Source organism: Notolepis coatsorum, assembly GCF_963971535.1.
Source record: "Notolepis coatsorum genome assembly, chromosome: 18".
In the NCBI taxonomy this organism is placed as follows: Eukaryota; Metazoa; Chordata; class Actinopteri; order Aulopiformes; family Paralepididae; genus Notolepis; species Notolepis coatsorum.
Genome location: NC_140182.1, coordinates 72,554,093 through 72,573,672, shown reverse-complemented (window position 1 = coordinate 72,573,672; position 19,580 = coordinate 72,554,093). Strand labels below are relative to the sequence as shown.

General features: G+C 46.0%; 1 protein-coding gene across 1 annotated transcript in view; it reads right to left on the bottom strand.

The window, feature by feature from the left end:
• The window catches only part of LOC311245396 (protein tyrosine phosphatase domain-containing protein 1), a gene marked incomplete at both ends in the record, with an annotated part of 58,943 nt that extends 50,724 nt beyond the window's left edge, over positions 1 to 8,219 (bottom strand). Inside the window, one exon of the mRNA XM_084335239.1 lies at positions 8,032 to 8,219. Within this exon, the coding sequence (XP_084191365.1) occupies positions 8,032 to 8,219 (188 nt within the window). The remainder of the gene's footprint in view (positions 1 to 8,031) is intronic.
• Positions 8,220 to 19,580: the final 11,361 nt, after the last annotated feature.

The following is a 19,580-nucleotide window of genomic DNA, read 5'->3' as shown; positions in this document are numbered from 1 at the left end:
GCACAAGACCACCCGCGGACATATAACGTTTAATAAAAGTTTGCGCAGTACTGGCCAACCCGCGGACATATAATGATAAAAGTCCTGCGTTACTAGGCTAGCCATCAGGAGCACTCTCAAACGGATAACGTTAAACACAGCAGAAGATGGAAAACAGACAGACTGACCAACGGGGAACTGCATCCAACCCTAGTACAACCCTCGAGTATAAGTTACTAAGGACACATTTAAATCACAGAGGTGTAATGTTAGTCTACTGGAACTGTATACAGTGGTTAGCTTCTAGTTAGCGTTTTAGCGATAGCTGCTTGCTAGCTAATGTTAGCCCTGTGTGCTCAAAGCAGCCAGCTAGGTGTATCTGTTATGACTATAATGTTTCCAAAAAAGCACCGGACTACGACGTAAGGTTAGACATTTTATTTCATGCTCAAAAGCCCCTGGCTTGCACATCGCAGTCACGAAAGGGGCTAGCTCAACCAGTGCACTGTGCACAACAGCACACCAACCCAACTGACGTTACCACAACACTTGACGGTACTTCACAGCACTGTCGTAAGACCACCGTGCTGTCTTAAACATAGATATCTATAGAACATAGTTCTATATATATCTATGGTCTTAAAGGCACAGTGTGCCTACCCAGATGCATACACAACATTGACGAGGCTTGACAACCGAGGTTCAAAGTTAACTTGATTGATTGATTGAAAACTTTATTAACAGATTGCAGAATGGGTACAATACAGTACAGCTCAATACACACAATTGTTAAGGGGATGCAGACCAGAGAAAGACTTTCGTCTTGTTTACATCAGGGTCCCCCATTTTCAATTCATCATAACATATGACATACAGATAGACTACTGCTACATCTATACATTTCACATCTATCTATACACTTCACAACATACTTCGGTGTTTTTCTTTCACTGCCCAACCCAGTCCAACGCAGCATCTTTCACTGCCCAGTTCAGCCCAACCCAGTCCAGAATAGATACCTCTTTCATGTTAATATGTTTTATGCTAATATTGTGAAGAGTAGAGATTAATGTTTTATGCTAATAAATATTTTAAAGAGTAGAGACACTGTGTGATTATTTTACTATGATTGAAAATCAATTTAGACGAAGACATACAAAGAAGTAATTATCACAATTAGCGATTTCTTTTGTCTGGTAAAAAATCTGTTTGGCTGGTAAAAAAAATCAGATACTCGCCAGTTGGCTGGTAAGCCAAAAAGTTAGTTTCCTCCCCTGGGGGTGGGAGAAATTATCGATTCATGTAATAATCGTGATTCTGGCTTTTGTTGAGTCCAGTTCTGAGTTTTGGGTGTGTTGGAATTGTGTGTTCATTCAACTCTTTCACTGCCACACTACAAAGGGTTAACACTTTCATTACCACAATGCAGTTGGTTAACAGTCTGTAGTGAGGTAGTGAATGGTTAACAGTTTGTAGTGTGGTAGTGAAAGGTTAACCGTCTGTAGTGTGGTAGTGAAAGGTTAACCGTCTGTAGTGGTAGTGAAAGGTTAACCTTCTGTAGTGTGGTAGTGAAAGGTTAACGTTAGGTTATGGCTATAACCAAGTTCTGTTAGTTAGGGGTGACGCTTGGCATCACTACTGCACTCTCGCATATGTGCACGCGCACTGAATAAAGACCACAAATGTAACTTTAATCCCAATATTTGTCTGACCACACCCCTCATCAGCTTACCTTCATAAGCAGGTGTGTGGTCACCTGCTCTCCTCCTTCCCAAGCTTTCACCATAAGGTGAGATCAAGGGCTGCAGCGGCCGTCTGATGCCAAGCGTCACCCCTAACTAACAGAACTTGGTTATAGCCATAACCTAACGTTCTGTTCCGTTAGGGGCTCTGCTTGGCATCACTACTGCACAAGGGGAGGCCAAGCGGAGTTGCTGGCTGACAAATACACCCCGCTGACAGCCCCCCACAACCATCAGAACAGGGAGGGCCGAGCCCCCCCGACCCCCCCTAATGGAGGGCATCCCCCCTATTAGGGGCTTCACGGGAGGGCGACGGACCCGACCGTGCGAAGAGGCACTCAAGCAACTCAACGCACAGGGTGAGCAGACCGTGGCTTGACCCCACGACTACACACACGCACAACCCGCATGCCACCCGGGAACGAACGGAGGAACAACCTCGTTACTGCCCCCAGAATCACGGGGTCAAGGGCAAACCCAACCCCGTGGCAAGGCCGTAGCAGCGGAGCGCGAAGGAAGACCCAGACCCACCAAAAGGACTGGACTCCCTGGAATGGGGGCCCGGAGAAGTCCATGATGCCAGCATCAAGACCCCACCAGGTGGGCACGTAGTGCCCCGCCCCCCACATCGCCAGCGTATTCGGACAAAGGCCCCTCAGTTACTGCACCTGGTATTCCCAGGCGGAAAACCCATCCAAGTACTAACCAGGCCAGAACCTGCTTAGCTTCCGAGATCGGACGAGATCGGGCGTGTTCAGGTTGGTATGGCCGTAAGCCGAGCGGGCCCCGTCCCCCCCAATAGTACACCGCCTGGCACACTGACCCTGCAACAGGCAGTCAGCATGGCCGTAAGCACACAAAAAAGGTTAACCAACGGAAGCAGGCAGCGCACCGGGGAAAAACCAGGCAACAGGCTATTAACCCTAGCCTGGAGACTGCGGACGAGACAGGCGCCAGAGGGGACAGCTGAACACAGCCGCACCGGCGGAAGGAGCGTAAGCTGGCGGTGTTGCATGACCAAGCCTCCATTTAAAAAACCCCACCCAGGGGGTCGAGGCAGAGAAGGCTGACACGATTGGCAGACGTCATGAACGTGCAGGGGCACCCTCAACCGGTGAACCCGGGAGTTGACACTGCACCAACACACCAGGGAATCAACCACCTTGGTGTTACCCAACGCGGTGGTTGTTCCTATAACCCCTCAAGAAAAAACTCCAAAACACACCTGCGGGTATACACCGGCTATACCGCAGTACAAGTGTCTCAGTTTTCAAAAAAGGGTTAACCCAGGCCTACAGGTCGACGAACATCACCTCGGACCGGGCCTGGCGATACGGGAAGCACAGGGTCACCAGAGGAGGTCAAAGACCACCCCAACAGGCCCCTCTTCGCCATGTGCGAGAGAGGAGCGAAAAAGAATGGAGAACCAGCCCCTAAGCACACCGCACCTGGCCTTCCCAGGCGGTCTCCCAACCAAGTACTAACCAGGACCAACCTGTGTACAGCGGTGCAGTCGTAATATGTGGATAGAGCGCATCTTTGTGCGCGCGTACTGATCATCTAGTAACACGGCGTGTAACCGCGTGTGACCACGACTGCACCACTGCCTGTGTAGCGGCCGAGATCCGACGAGATCGAGCGCGTACAGAATGGCATGGCTGTAAGCCATTACGACAGTGCTAAGTAAAAACGTACCCAACCAGGGTCTCCATAGTGCTCAACCCTGTGACACCCGGACCGACCTGGCATTTTTCCCCCTGAAAAAAGCCCAAGTCCCTCAGGGTACCAGAACAGCAGATCTGCATCCCCGGCGGACAACGGGTTCAACTGATCCGGACCAGCGAGACCAGAACCAGTCCCGTGCCCTAACCACGCCGACATGCCTACTCCAGGAGAAGGGCAGATATGCGTGTCGATCTTAACATGAAAAGAAGGCGCCACCCAGACGTTCGGGCGAACCGCGCCTGGTGGCCCACCCCAAGGGCGTGAGACCCCTCTACATATGTTCAGATCCATTCCGTCATCATCCCCCAGACATGAACGAGAATCCGTCGAAAAACCAACCCAGGTCGTGGGATTTGGTCGTCGGAAGAGGAAAAACCCCCATCTCAGTTGCTTTATAAAAACGCTGTTTCAACCACAAGCAACCAAGGCGTGCCAGTCAGTCGCCTGTTTACAGCGAGCTAGCACTATACGTGCGTTGGGACACACCCCCATCAATGAACAGGCTATTTAGACCCGTCATTGAATCCCCAAGGCGCCCAGGGGAACGACAAGAGGGGTGTGACACTTCCTAACTCCAACACTTTGTGAATAGAAAAGAAGGAAGCATCAACAGTATGTATCCCAGTCTACACAGCCAGGGGTAAAAATTGTTCACATTTTTACACCCCACCACCCTCCCATAGGAAGGAGACGGGGATCCCCAGAGAGACTTCCCACGCGAGCTGTACAGATTGAAAAGAATATATTGCACCTTGAGCCATGTAAAAAATTGGTTTTAGGGCTCTCCGGGGAAGAGGCACTGAACCCATACACACTCAATAATCGAATTGAATCGAATACATATACAATAGAATAGGACCCTTCTAGAGGGTCCACTCACTTTGACAATCTGAGGAGGAAGGCTCTGTACTCTGATGGAGGCTCCCTCACATGGAAGAAGGAGTCCGAACTCACAGAAGGCCCGAATAGGCGCTTGGTGAGGAGGAGCCCTGACCACCCCCCTGAAAACAGACCCATCACATGGACCTGAACAGCACACGGAAGTCCTACCAACAGAGACGCACACGGTGACGTACTCTATGGCGGGGGAATTCCTGCGGTGCACACGCCCAATATACCAGGCCGTGGGACCAGGAAACTCCCTCCCCCCCCCCCCCCCGTAACGTGCCGAACCGCCACGTGACGGGAACCTTGAAGGACAGGGGGTGTACCCCTGACCGACAGAAACAAGGGGGAGAGGAAAGGTTACCAGTTCACCCCTTTACGACCCCACACCCATGATACGATGTAATGACAAAAAGAGAATATGACACAGTCATAGTCAGCTCTATGAAGCGTTTGACAGCTCCACACAGCGCATGAGCTAACCTGCTATCTGATTTTTACTAAGGAAAAAACACAGAATAGAGAGGGCTCTAAGAGCCCCGGTCCAACATACACATGTGCTTCTGTGGCCAGTCCAACCCAGTTGTAGGTCACATGACACACACAATCCATCATCACCTACAAAAAATGGCAAAAACACTCAACAGAGGAACGCCGTTTTTCACAATGAGAGAATACATCATTCTCGATTAGTATCGGCCACAGGCCTTGCTAAGCACACACGACAGCGACCAAACCATCTTTTCTTTTAGGAAAATAAAGTTTCTCCAGCAGTTTTAGCACAACCTCAGCAATCAAGCTAAGGGTTACATCGCATCCCTACCACACAAAAGACACAATTAGTGCACAACATGTCTGATAGAAGGATGAAAAAGTCCCCAGGGAACCGGGGGGAAACACAATCCTCTTATTTTACCCTCAATACGGCCAGTTAAAACAGGAAAACCTGTTAATATGTGAACACACTGTTCATTGTCATCACAGGCTGAGAAAAGAACATTCTTTTACTCACTTGTCACCAAGCATAGCTTCATAGGTTAGTTACCTTAGTTGTGAGTACACGGTACATATAAACACCATGATGTTTCTCACACAACAACCAGATCATTACATCCCGATTTGCACGGAGAAGCTAACTGCCAGTGACAAAAACAGCTCACACATAACCCGCGTCGTATCCTAAATGCATTGCAGCAACTCACGTTTCGGGAAAAACATCGTTATTCACAATACATTTAGAAAAGTAAAACCAGAAGACGTGTTATAAGGTCTGGTCAAACCTGATCCTACCCGGAACGTAGATCAGCGAAGTGCAGTCACAGACACCGTAGGAACACAGCCGCTCCTGTGTTGTTCGAACTGGGCAGCGTCGCCGCTCCAACCCGCACTACAGTCCTCTTTGTTGATGCAACCTTGCCGTCCTGGCTCAGGGCAGGGTCGACGAAACATCCCCTGTCAAGGATGACGTCGTAGTCAAGAGTGTAAAACATGTTAAAATCAAAGCACGTTCAACAGAATAGCATCAAGCTAACGGCCGCTCCAACCGTTCGGGCGCTACTGCTCCTGCTCGCGAGACGCCGAGCTAACGGCGCACGCGACCAGAAGCGAGCTCACGGCGGCGCGCGAGAAGCTAAAGCTACCCCGCGCCAAGCCATGGCCTATAGCAGCAAGCTAACGTTACCTAGTGATCACGACATGCTAGCCCCGCAGCTAACAGCTGACTGGCTAACAGTAGGCCCACTAAGCAGGCCATGCAGCGATCCCAGCAGGCTAACGCAGCAGTTAACAGCTGACTGGCTAACCGTAAGCTAAGCAGCTATCACCTGAACATGTAAACAATGACATAACACTCACCCAGACAGGCCGCCGTTCTGAACCTCTCCTCACTTTTTAAGAGAAAAGAGAAAACAAGATGTCAACACCGCTTTACAACAGTGATTTTACCAACACCCGACGGAATCAGCACAATACCAAATGGCCTGTGTAGCTGACTTGAACATGGATCTGCCGCTATCGCACATCCATGCACATATCCCCTCGTGAAGGAATACTCTCATTTGGATATGAAAGATGGGGCCTTAACACGGTGACAGAGAGAAGTCCACTCGTCCAGAACACACAGGGATCACCAGTGTTAATGGTCGCGGCCCACTAGTTAAAACTATAATGGTCTTCAGACCAAGGCCTTCTGTCGCCTAGGTGGCTGAACAAAGGACCCTAGCCTGGGGCCGGTTTCCATAAACATTGTCAAGTAGCCCCCATAGCACTAACAGACAAGTGAAGCCCGCCAGCAACAGTACTCACCCAACCTGAAACCCACCGCTTCTCACAACAGCGGCGTGTCCGACAGTTCAGCTGTGGCCTGACAGGTTTCACCCCAACAAACACAGCAAGGAACTGCAGTTGAGAAGCATGCAGCGGCGTGCTCCCAATACGAAAACCGGTGGAGGATTTTTAGAATGATCATCATCTTCCAGACACGACTTCCAGTACGAAGACAATATCGCCGTATTTTCTCGAAAATATTGAGAGAGAAAATAAAGATATGATGTCACCGTATCCTTGTTTCCCAAAGCTGCTCCTAAACCTTTCTTCCATCATGGTGTCAAGTGTGGGGATCTACCGAGGCACTTCTTCCTTGTGGTGAAAGCGAGAAGGAGGAGAGCAGGTGACCACACACCTGCTTATGAAGGTAAGCTGATGAGGGGTGTGGTCAGACAAATATTGGGATTAAAGGTACATTTGTGGTCTTTATTCAGTGCGAGTGCACATATGCGAGATAGTGCAGTGTGGTAGTTAAAGGGTTAACAGTTTGTAGTGTGGTAGTGAAAAGTTAACCATCTGTAGTGTGGTAGTGAAAGGTTAACCTTCTGTAGTGTGGTAGTGAAAGGTTAACCTTCTGTAGTGTGGTAGTGAAAGGTTAACCTTCTGTAGTGTGGTAGAGAAAGGTTAACCGTCTGTAGTGTGGTAGTGAAAGGTTAACCGTCTGTAGTGTGGTAGTGAAAGGTTAACCTTCTGTAGTGTGGTAGTGAAAGGTTAACCGCCTGTAGTGTGGTAGTGAAATGGTTAACCGTCTGTAGTGTGGTAGTGAAAGGGTTAACAGTCTGTAGTGTGGTAGTGAAAGGTTAACGGTCTGCAGTGTGGTAGTTAAAGGGTTAACAGTGTGTAGTGTGGTAGTGAAAAGTTAACCGTCTGTAGTGTGGTAGTGAAAGGTTAACCTTCTGTAGTGTGGTAGTGAAAGGTTAACCTTCTGTAGTGTGGTAGTGAAAGGTTAACTTTCTGTAGTGTGGTAGTGAAAGGTTAACAGTCTGTAGTGTGGTAGTGAAAGGTTAACCTTCTGTAGTGTGGTAGTGAAAGGTTAACCTTCTGTAGTGTGGTAGTGAAAGGTTAACCTTCTGTAGTGTGGTAGGGAAAGGTTAAACGTCTGTAGTGTGGTAGTGAAAGGTTAACCTTCTGTAGTGGGGTAGTGAAAGGTTAACCTTCTGTAGTGTGGTAGTGACAGTGGCTAAGATAAACTATATTAACTCAGGTTTCAACCATAAAGTATAACAAAAACACTTAAGAGGTATTATGCAGTGAACTGGTGTAAAAGAAAAAAAATCACAATGTATTGAATGGGATGGAAACAGAAATCGGGAGTCAGAGCGTGAGGTGATTCCCACCCCTAATGTTTACGAAGCAACTGCTGTAAAGATCTCACCAGGACGAGTAGAGGCCCAGGATGGCCTGCTGGTTGGCCCTCCAGCAGGCGGGTCCTTCATAGCGGCAGCCTACTCCCCCGCAGGCCAGTATACAGAGGACCTTGGGTGGGATGGCCCTCACCAGCTTCTCCCTGGCCTGGGAGTAGGAGGGCCCTGGTACTGGTATGGGCAGGGTTAAGGTGGGCATTGTGCTGCACCCATGGAACACCAGACAGACAGAGGTCTTCTGGCGTAGATCTGTAGCAGTAGTTGAGGTGAGCCTGCTCAATGAATGCTACCTCATTCTATAAACACTTTAAACACTTTTAACACTACACCATATTATTTTTTTGCATTTTGTACCACATTGTTTGCATGTTGTACTTTGTATAGTGTTTGGACTATGTTTTTCTTTACTGTATGAAGCACAATCTCAGGGGGCTCATACAAAACCAAGCATTTCACTGTAATGTACATGTACCTTATGTAACGGCAAATGTTCACCTTCCAATGTCCTGTTTTCTCTTGCACGTTACTTCACACATGTATGGTATGGGAGTGATCCTACGCAGTAGACACAGAAACAAACAAAGATGGATGTCCAGTCGTAATTCCAGGTGTAGGTGTATTTATGCATTGAAGTTGCAGTTGTAATGATGAACATACCATTCATAATGCCAGTGTGGGTTCTATAGTGATTCTCTGTTCTTCTGTATTTCTATCTGTCTCTGGCTGCTGGTAAGAACGGTGTGGCTCCTCAGTCCTCGCTACCTGTGTCCTAGCTCATCACTGCACCTGTGACCCTCGTCTAAATACACACACACCCAGTGCTGTCAATCTAAAGCCTGCCACCAGGTGTCCAATAATAATGCTACAAATAATAAATATTTGCCACCATCATAATGGCTCCTACACCTTATGTGTGACAAATAAAAGAAAACTTGAACTTCAACTACCTTATTTTTTAGTTTTTAACATTTTCGTTTTGTATATTGTATATTTTGTATAGTGTTTGGTCTTTATTATTTTACTTTGACTGTTACTGTATGAAGCACAATCTTAGGGTGTTCATACAGAACCAAGCATTTCACTGTACATGAACCTCATATGTGACAAATAAAACAAATATTGAAACTTGAAGGTGGGTACTCTTGCATCCAATATATTTCAGTGGTAATTAGTGCTGACATATCACACAAGAAAATAGTCAAATACTATTTCAAATTGTATTGAAACAGCATATTTTGGTAAGGGATATTTGAACAAATGTAGAAACTAATTTTCTTTATGTTTTTCAAATGTGATGGTAAAAGTGAGGTAAATTATGAATTATGAGGTAAAATACAGTTAGCTGTTACATTTGGTGTGTATGAACAAATGTGTGGGCATATAGTTGTGTACAGTTAAGTATTCTTAGCTATAATATTTGATTATTGTATATTTGAGCATGTCTGTGTGTGTGCTAGTCCAAGTCTCTAGTCCTTTGTCATGTTTACTTGTAATGTAATATGTTATGATGTAAGTATTACAGTATGTCTGTGTGTGTGTATGTGCACTAGTCCTTTGTCATGTTTAGTTGTAATGTAATATGTTATGATGTAAGTATTATATCTGTGTGTGTGTACTAGTCCTTTGTCCTGTTATGTTATGAACTTATGATGTTAGTATTATGTTGCACAGTCACAATGTATGTTTTTTTGTTGACCCCAGGAAGAATAGCTACTGCAATGCTTTAGCTAATTGGGGATCCTAATAAACAAAAAATGTAGAAGTCTTATTTCTCACTGAAGACCCTTGAAGATGGCACAGCTGCGAAATGGTCATCATTGTGACAGTATATCATGAAATGGTCATCATTGTGGCAGTAGATCATGAAAATGTGGCAGAATTTCAGTGAAAACTCACATTCAGCACATGAAAGATCTTTGTACTGACGCAGTAGAGGCTGATTATTTATAGCAATTGCACTAACACACTGGCTCTGCAAAGAAAAGAAAACGAACTATACACCATTAAGACACTTAACAATAAATAAAACGAATGCAAAACAATGCAGGATAATGAAATCAATTATAAAATGATGTATTCATTTTTTTTTATTTAATCTTTCCTTTTTGGCTTACCTTTATGATTATGTTGTAAATTCCATTGTAGTGTATTTCCACGGACCAAAAAATACAGTAAAAAGGAGAGGAGGCTGTATAGCAGTGGAATACACACATGTAAGCTCCTCTATGATATTGCTGACCCAGGGCACCACTTACACACACAGCTACTCTGACCCACCTTCTCTAATCCTGATAAGCTATCATAAATATATTAGAGCAGACAGTCACAAACCACCAAAGCCCTATCTAATACCTACTGATATAACACATACATATCAATTACCATCTGGAATCATACCTTCGTTTACTCTGATTATCACGTTAAGTAGGCTATAAAACATACCATAATAATCAGGGCATTGTCCAACCGGAAGAAGGATTCAGCGTTGCACCCATTTGTAAATTAAATGTAACCTGTTGTTAGACATGATCGAAAACACATACTAGGTTCATTCAAATTTCTTTTAATTTTAAACATTTTATCTGTGGCTTAGAGGGAAGATGCTGACTTGCTGTCAGAACACAACCCTTACCACAGAATCAAGCAATGCAGAAATCCTATATGCAATACATTACAAATACAAATCTCCCCAAGGGGGTCAATAAAGTTCATCCTTATCCTTATCCTTACATAACATTTTCAAATATATTCTTAGAATACATCTTGTTTGTCTGGCACAGTTTGTGCGATACATGTGTATGACAGGGCCCAGTAGTTCAAAACTTTGAATCCCTACCCGGATCAGATTTGGATTTTGGGTAGTTCACTTTGATATCCGATCAGATCAGAAAATCAAATCCAAGCTTTAATCTGGATAAAATCTTCAGAACGGGTAGTTCAAACCGACAACACAGGATTGGGATCAGTTTGATCCCAAAAAACTGGATTATCCAGCTGTCTTTGAATTCATGTTTTTTTGTTGTTACCCTAGTGGGAGTATTTTATTTGTATTACAATTCCAATATGATTTTATGTTCTTAAACTGATTTTTATGTATTTAAAAATATAATTATTAGACATTATAGATGTCTCTGCAATGTGGACTCTTGTCTTCCTGGTATTATTTTTCATATCCACTAGATGGAGATCGGTAGGATTAAAGCACCGATATTCAGGATCTAGTCATCTTGAAAAGTCTGGATCTGGATCAGGGGTGATCCTATCCTGGATTGCTTTGAAATACCGGGATCAAATCTGGCAGAGTTGTCTGATCCTGGATCACAAAAATGGGATTTTTCAAATCGGATCGGATCCGATTGAGATGAAAGGTTTTGAACTACTGGGCCCACATGTCTTTGCTGGACTCATGGGCAGGGGTGCGTTGCTCATGGGACGGGGTTGCACGCCGAGCAACCGGCTCTGTGAGCAGAAGCATGCGCACACACATGGATGGATGTGCACGCGCGTGCACACAGGAATGCGCTGCACTCGACTGATGCGCCAACTCGCCAAGTACCCACCTGGCTACTTTGTATAACAATAGCTCAGGTCGTCAGGTGTGTTCAAATACGTTCTCAGATACATTCACACAAAACCTGTGAATGAAATGTGTTACATTCCATTCCTAGAGGCAATTAGGCATTGTCTTTAGTCTGTGCGCACGCGAGGGAACATTTATGCGCATGCGCGTGCTGCGTGCACGTGGTGCCATTAAGACACAGTGCAACCAGCTTTGAAATCACCAACGCACCCCTGCTCATGGGTGATCCCAGGGGCGTCCATTTGGTATGGCAAGGTATGGCACTCGCCATACCTTGGCAAATAAAAATGTAAAAAAAAATAAAAAATAAAAAAATTGTCAATTATCTCACTTTTACTAGGTGACTTTTGTTGTGACTAACTGAAATATGCCAAAAAAAGGAAAATGGACATAGGGACGTTTTTTTTTTTATCAAAGGGCAGCAGAGACAAGTGATACATGGGACACAGGTAAGGTCTGGCTTAGTGATTATAATAGTGCAGTTCAGCATTCAGTAACCCATACTTTTTGTGAATGTGTTTTTGATACTACATTCTGTTGAACACACACCTCAAAACCGTACCTAAGGAAAATTGGCTCAATTGCAAGAAAAGTAATAGACAGTTATGATATTACATTCTGCATAATTCGTATGCAAAATATTGTGGTTCCCTGCTTTAGTCTGTTGACACATTTCTATACTAAAAATGCTTGTGTAGTCCTGTGTCATACCTAAATGTCATATAACTGAACTGTATAGAAACAACTCACCAAAAGTGACTATTGCACAACTGATTTGACAAAAAAAATCCACCAAGGGGAGGAAAGCCCCCCTTCAACCCCCCCCCCCCCCCCCCTCCTAGCCATACCTTGCCTTTTAGTGCCAGATATCTTTGCTGGACTCATGGGTACACATTTTTGTGTCTGAGCTCGAAACACAAAAATGTCATTACCTGCAATGCCCCTGTATTGTTGTGTATTTGACAAAATTATAAAGAACTTGAACATGAACATTGTCTTCAAGAGTTTGAGCGATAAATGCGTGTCATGAACAGCATATTTGCTCAGTGTCTCGGTCTTCTGTTAGGCCTCCATTCTGAAGGACATTTATTCTTCTCAACATACAGTAATCTGTCCCCAGACTTCCTTGCTGGATTCATGGGTGACCCCAGATGTCTTTGCTGGACTCTTTTTATAACTTTTGTTCTTCCTACTTTTGAGTTGAAGAACAAAAGTTCTCTGGTCTTCTTCACATTGTCTTCAAGAGTTACGTCAGGATCTGGTGCTTCTGAAGCGTCTAGAACACATTTATGCGTCCTGCTTAAACGTTGGTATTTTTAGGAAGCTGTGGCCCCTACCCTTGGAAGTAGGATTCTTTAGAACAATATAAAAAAGTTGAAGTTGAGTTCATAATTTTCTGGTCATCGTCTTCATCGTCATCTTAATCCTCTCCCTCTGCTGCTGCTGCTGTCTGTAAAGAAACGTTTAAGGTTGTGCATGACTTAGCTTAGCTATTCCTTTTATCGCTGTGTGTGTGTGTGTGCGTGTGCGTGTGTGTGTTTGTGTTTGTGTGTGTGTGTGTGCACATGCAAAGTACATTTTCGCTGATGAATATTTGTGCAGCAGCCAAAAAGGCAGTCTGACTTATTATTTATAACTCATGTAACAACATTACAGCATTGTACAGAGGAAATTGAAAATCAATATCAAATCTATATGTATATTTATATGTACAGACTATCATTGTCTACATACCTGCATATAATCATTTTAATATCCTACATATCTGTGGATACTATATCTATACATATTTATAATTTACAATTTAGTCATTTAGTCATGCTTTTATGCAAAGCGATTTACAGGGCAAATATTGCGGCATGGTCATGCTGGAACCTACAAAAGGCCTTCGACACTGTCAATCACTCCATTCTGATTGACAAGCTAAAAGCAATTGGTTTTGATAGTCTATCAGTGAGCTGGATGCAATCCTACCTGGAGGGGAGAGAACAGATGGTGGAGGTAAACGGTACCCCCCCCCCCCCCCCCTCCCAGTGAGCTGTGGTGTTCCACAAGGAAGCATACTACGACCGCTACTGTTCCTAATTTATGCAAATGACATGTCGTCAGCTTGTGACTGCAACTTGTTCCTGTTCGCGGACGACTCAGCCCTGCTGGTCTCTGACAAGAACAAGTTACAGGTTGAAAAAACCCTCAGCTCGGAACTCGGCAGAATCTGCATCTGGCTCGCTGATAACAAACTATCATTACACATGGGTAAAACAGAGTCCATTCTCTTCGGTTCAAATAACAAACTCAGCAAGACCGACGGCTTCTCAGTTACAATGGGTGACAATAGGCTTGTTCGAGATGGGATAGGCGGACGCAGATCTGCGCAGGTTTTACTACGGCCTCGCCAAGCGCGTTGCATGACGGTTAGAATGTTGTCCGATTTGCTCTGAAAATCTGACGAGGCGAGGCGCGGAACTCCCGCGGGAGCGAGCCGCGCGCAGCATTCAGAGCGAGGCTCCACAGTACCTCTCCGGCTGCTCCCGGCTGGGAAGCGACTTGCTACGGTCGCGCAAACCGCCTATTGGCTCAGAAAAGTTGTCAGTCACCAGCCATGTGACAGCCCGGGAGTTATGAGACGTTTGATTGATTGAAAACTTTATTATGTTATGCGTTGTCAACTTATCATCATATCATCATGATAAACTTCAAGCTGTCAGACACACACACACACACACACACATACAGCAGTGTGTTGTGTGTGCGTGCGGCCAGGAGCGCGCAACAAGATGGTATACATTATGGTATATGAATAGTATATTCCACTGTAGCAGTATATGGTGTGCTGTACATTTGAATCTGATCTAATTTTGCACACGGCCATCGCATTATAATGAGCTGGACAGGTGTGTAATGTGTGTGTGGTGACGTGAAAACGTCTCTGCCGCGCGAGACTAGGCGAGAGGCTCTCGTGAAATCGGCAGTGTCCGCCCTCTTAACTCCTCCCCCGGCTTCACTCGGCTACTCTCGTCTACTAGTCGAGGCAAACCGAAATCCATCTTGAACAAAGGCTTGTTCAAGATGGATTTCGGTTTGCCTCGACTAGTAGACGAGAGTAGCCGAGTGAAGCCGGGGGAGGAGTTAAGAGGGCGGACACTGCCGATTTCACGAGAGCCCCTCGCCTAGTCTCGCGCGGCAGATACGCTTTCACGTCACCACACACACATTACACACCTGTCCAGCTCATTATAATGCGATGGCCGTGTGCAAAATTAGATCAGATTCAAATGTACAGCACACCATATACTGCTACAGTGGAATATACTATTCATATACCATAATGTATACCATCTTGTTGCGCGCTCCTGGCCGCACGCACACACAACACACTGCTGTATGTGTGTGTGTGTGTGTGTGTCTGACAGCTTGAAGTTTATCATGATGATATGATGATAATGTGATGTGAATGGGCCGAAGTGATGACGTCACGAGCAGGGACTCAAGTGGCTCATTATTGAACGCAGGTGTTTTTTGATTGTGTGCTGGATGAGACGCTGAGACTGTTTGATAAGCCAGTGGGTCTCAGAGATCGAGGTTGGAGCACGCACGCAGTAACCAGACTCTGTTAGGGCCCGGGGGGTGGGGTCGATCGTGGAGAGTTATCCGCCGGCGATGAAGACAAGCTAGATAGCCGTCCATAGTTCCCGGTAGCAAGAGGAGGGGAGGCTTACCCTCCTGGAGATAGGTAGGGACGGGACATAGAGGGTCTGAGTTACATCGCTCCCAAAAGACTTTATACTCGGCTCGTCCTCGCGGACACCGAGTACGTTACCAGGTTACCAATCCAACTGTATCCTGGAGGACCACCGTGTGCCGGAACATTCGTCCGGAGAGTGGACGGGGTCCAACGCTTCGACCCTCGGGGGGGGTCGCGCCGTGCGGCGAGTTAAGTCCACTGTTACCCACACTTGCACTTAATATAGGATTTTGTATTACAGTCTATTTTTATAACCGTGTAGGCCTACTGTATATATATATATTGTATATGGGATATTGTGTAATTTCTATTTACCTTATCTGTATGATATCGTGCCCTTAATTAACCTGCATATTCGACTAGTCCTTTTATATGCCCTATTTATTATATAGCCCAGGCTGGTATATATTGTATAGATATTGTGTGACCCATTGAAGGGGAACAGGGGAACCAGGAGGGAGGGGTAATTCGGACCTGGGGGAGTCTGCTATAATTAGTGTGTTCAATTGATCCATTTTCTACCGGTGCCTATTTGGGAGTGTGATTAGCGGGCCGTGTGTGTGAGTAGGCATCCCCTTTGTATAAACGTGCCGTGCCTCTTAAAGAGGGTGTTTTGACGTGGGTTACTGTAATAGGATGTATCTATGCATGTTCATAATTGCGTGCCTCATATCAGAGGGTGACTGAGTTACGGTTGCAGACGACCTTTACGTGGTCCGATTAGTCCCCCCAATTAGAGACCCCTAGTACCTGTATGAATTAGGTGTTGTAATAAAGTGTCTTATTAGACGTGAGGCCGTACCAAGTGAGAGAGGTGGCGGAGGGTACAGCGAGAGGGTGGGCTGATAGCGGTAGGCGTGCCCTAGATATTCACATGGACCAGAGCTGGTCGGATAAAGTGTGTGTGACTATTATTGTACAGTGTGCATGTACTGTACCTCGTTCAAACTAAGGGTTGTTGCCCATATATAAAGTGTGCTGTGAGATGTGCTCCACCTAGAGGTGAAGGGTTTACCTATAGATGTGATAGTGCTGTAATGTATAGAGTGATTAACTTAGAGGTGATATAAATTTACCTAGGGGACGTCTGTCTATACCTGCTGCATTCTCTGGTCCTGTTAAACCCTGCATGTCACAGAAGGGAAAGATGTATTGGCTTCGTGGCTCATAGGTTTTAATTAATAGCTCAGATCATTGTTTAGCATAGGACTTAAATAAATAAAGTTGGTATTCCTTGTAAACCCGGTTGTGATGTTGGTTATTTCAGGCATCTGGATAAATAGCAGTTTCCCTGCTAAGTAGCAGTTTCTCCTGCTACTGGTATAACTCACGTATTTATTACATTGGTGACAGCGGTGGGATATAGAAAAAATATGCCTGGAGATAACCAACCGCCGGCTGAGGCCGGCTCAAGTCGATCAGACGCGTCTCCTTCCCCTAGTAGTAATCTGGCTATGTCCCGACCCATTTTTATGCCTGAGACTTTCACTGGTGCCGGCCGGGAATGGTCTGATTGGGCTGAACAGTTTGAAATGGCCGCGGGGGTTAATAATTGGAGCGAAACATTGAGACTAAAATTTATGAGTCTTCTCTTGTCAGGTCGAGCCCGAGAGGTATATGGTGGGTTATCGGCCGCCGCTAAAGCTAATTATGCCTTACTCAAAGAAGCCATGGGTAGATGCTTAGAACCATGTGATAGTGATGATTGGAGCAGGGCCACCTTCTCTTCTCGTAAAAGGTTACATAAGGAGAATATCCGAGAATTTGGTATTGCGCTTCGGAGGCTGGTTGTTAAAGCGTACCCCTCAGCGGACGCCCACACCCAAGATTTATTGGCTAAGGATCATTTTATTTCTAATGTTGGGAATGGGGAATTGCGAGTTAGCCTTCGCAGTGCCAAACCTACAACCTTAGAGGATGCCATTAATCTTGCTGCAGAATTGGAGCTGATTAGGGAGTTGGAGGGCAGTAAATTGGCCTCTGATGCACAGGTGCGTGGAGTCACTGAGCAATCTGGGCGTGACAAACAAATGGATACGCTGCTGGGGGTCGTAGAGGGCCTGCGGCAGGAAGTTAAGTCTCTGAAAACCACTGTACAGACTATAGCCAATTCAAGCCAATCTGTTCCTAAACCTACACCTCCCGTGTCTGCTCCCCTTCCATACTCTGTTAGTGCCCCCACTCCCCAGACTAGATGTGAGGGAGAAAGAGAGAGGGGTTGCTGGGAATGTGGGTGTAATCGTCACTTCAGACGCGACTGTCCTTATTTAAAGGGAAACTAGAGGGGGTGTGCACAGAGGGTCCAATGCCCGCCCCCATTTCTGAGTCTACTGTGGCCCCTGACAGCTTGAAGGGTGGTTCGGGATATCTCCAAGCTAAGATAGGTGGGTTAGACTGTCATGTACTTGTAGATACTGGAGCTTCTAGCTCTGTCATTCCTAAACAACTGTGGCTCTCTGCTACAAAAGGGGGATGTGATCTGTTAGATTATGTTGGCCAGGCTACAGCAGCTAATGGGGGGGGGATGAGCATTCTGGGATGCTGGCAGACGGTATGTCAACTGGAGTCACTCGCGCTGGTAGCAACATTTTTGGTTGCTGATATTCCCTCTGATGAGATTTTGCTTGGATTTGATTTTCTTTCAACATATGGTGCGGTGGTTGATTTGGGAAAGAAACAATGTCAGATAATGGGCAGGAAATTTCCCCTGGTTGACCCTAACCCCTCATTAGAGCCTCAGGCTGTGACAGTGTTGTCTGACACCCTGGTGCCCCCACGCAGTGAAATAATTATTTTGGGTCAAGTCCAGAGCAGATGGGGAGATTATGCAGCAGCAATGCTGGAACCCTCCACTTCCATTTCCAAACAGTGTGATGTTTTGGTAGCTCGGGTGGTATGCAGAGTCCAGCAGGGCACATTACCAGTGAGGGTTATTAATGTCACTAATGAGGAGATTATGCTAAAACGTGGCATGAAAATAGGCACCCTATTCACTGATATTGAAATAGAGGAAGGGGGGGCGGAGCTGCATGACGAGAGGGAGGGGGAAAAAACCTTGCAGCCTTGGACAGTTGATACACTCATGCGTCAGTTTGGCGTGGAGGAGCGGGGTCTTGCCTCTGACGAGTTAAAGGCAGTCAGGGAGATACTGCACAAGAACCTCACTGTGTTTAGTCAGGGGGAGACTGACTTAGGCAGGACTCCTCTGACCCCGCATGAGATTGATACAGGGGATGCAAAGCCAATAAAAATGCACCCCAGAAGGGTTCCCCTCCATTTACAGCAAGAGGTGACGAGCCACTTGAAGCAAATGCTAGATAGTGGGATAGTTCGGCCATCTTGTAGCCCCTGGGCGTCTCCCATTGTACTGGTAAAAAAGAAAGGGGGTGGGCTCCGGTTCTGTGTTGATTATAGGAAACTCAATGAGGTTACTAGAAAGGACGCATACCCCCTCCCTAGGATTGATGATGCCCTGGACAGCCTTTGTCATGCTTGTTGGTTTTCCACCCTGGATTTAGCGAGCGGCTATTGGCAGGTGGAAGTAGACCCGAAAGACCGCCATAAAACTGCATTCACCACCCGTCAGGGGCTATTTGAGTTCAATGTGATGAGTTTTGGCCTTTGCAATGCACCCAGCACTTTTCAGAGGTTGATGGACCTAATTCTGGCTGATCTGCAGTGGACTACCTGCTTAGTGTATTTGGATGATATAATTGTGTTTGGGCGCACTTTCCATGAACATCTAACACGTCTGAGTGGTGTGCTGGAAAAACTTCAGCAGGCCAACCTTAAGGTTAAACCATCCAAGTGTGACTTGTTTTCAACGAGAGTCCAGTACCTCGGACATGTAATCTCTAGTGAGGGGGTGGAGCCAGATGCTGCTAAAGTGGAGGCAGTCAGAGAGTGGCCTGTTCCTACCAGCCAGACTGAGGTTAAGAGTTTTTTGGGATTAGCCTCCTATTATAGGCGCTTTGTGAAAGGGTTTGCTGACATTGCCCGGCCTCTGCACCAGTTGACAGAAAAGGGGAGGCACTTTCGCTGGAGTGAGGACTGTCAGGGAGCCTTTGAGCAGCTCAAGTGTAGTTTGATTACCACCCCTGTGTTGGCTTATCCCGACCCCAGTAAACCATTTATCCTGGATACGGATGCAAGTGACGTGGGGATTGGGGCAGTATTGTCGCAAGAGGAGGGAGGACTCGAGAGAGTAATAGCATATGCTAGCAGGGCTCTTACAA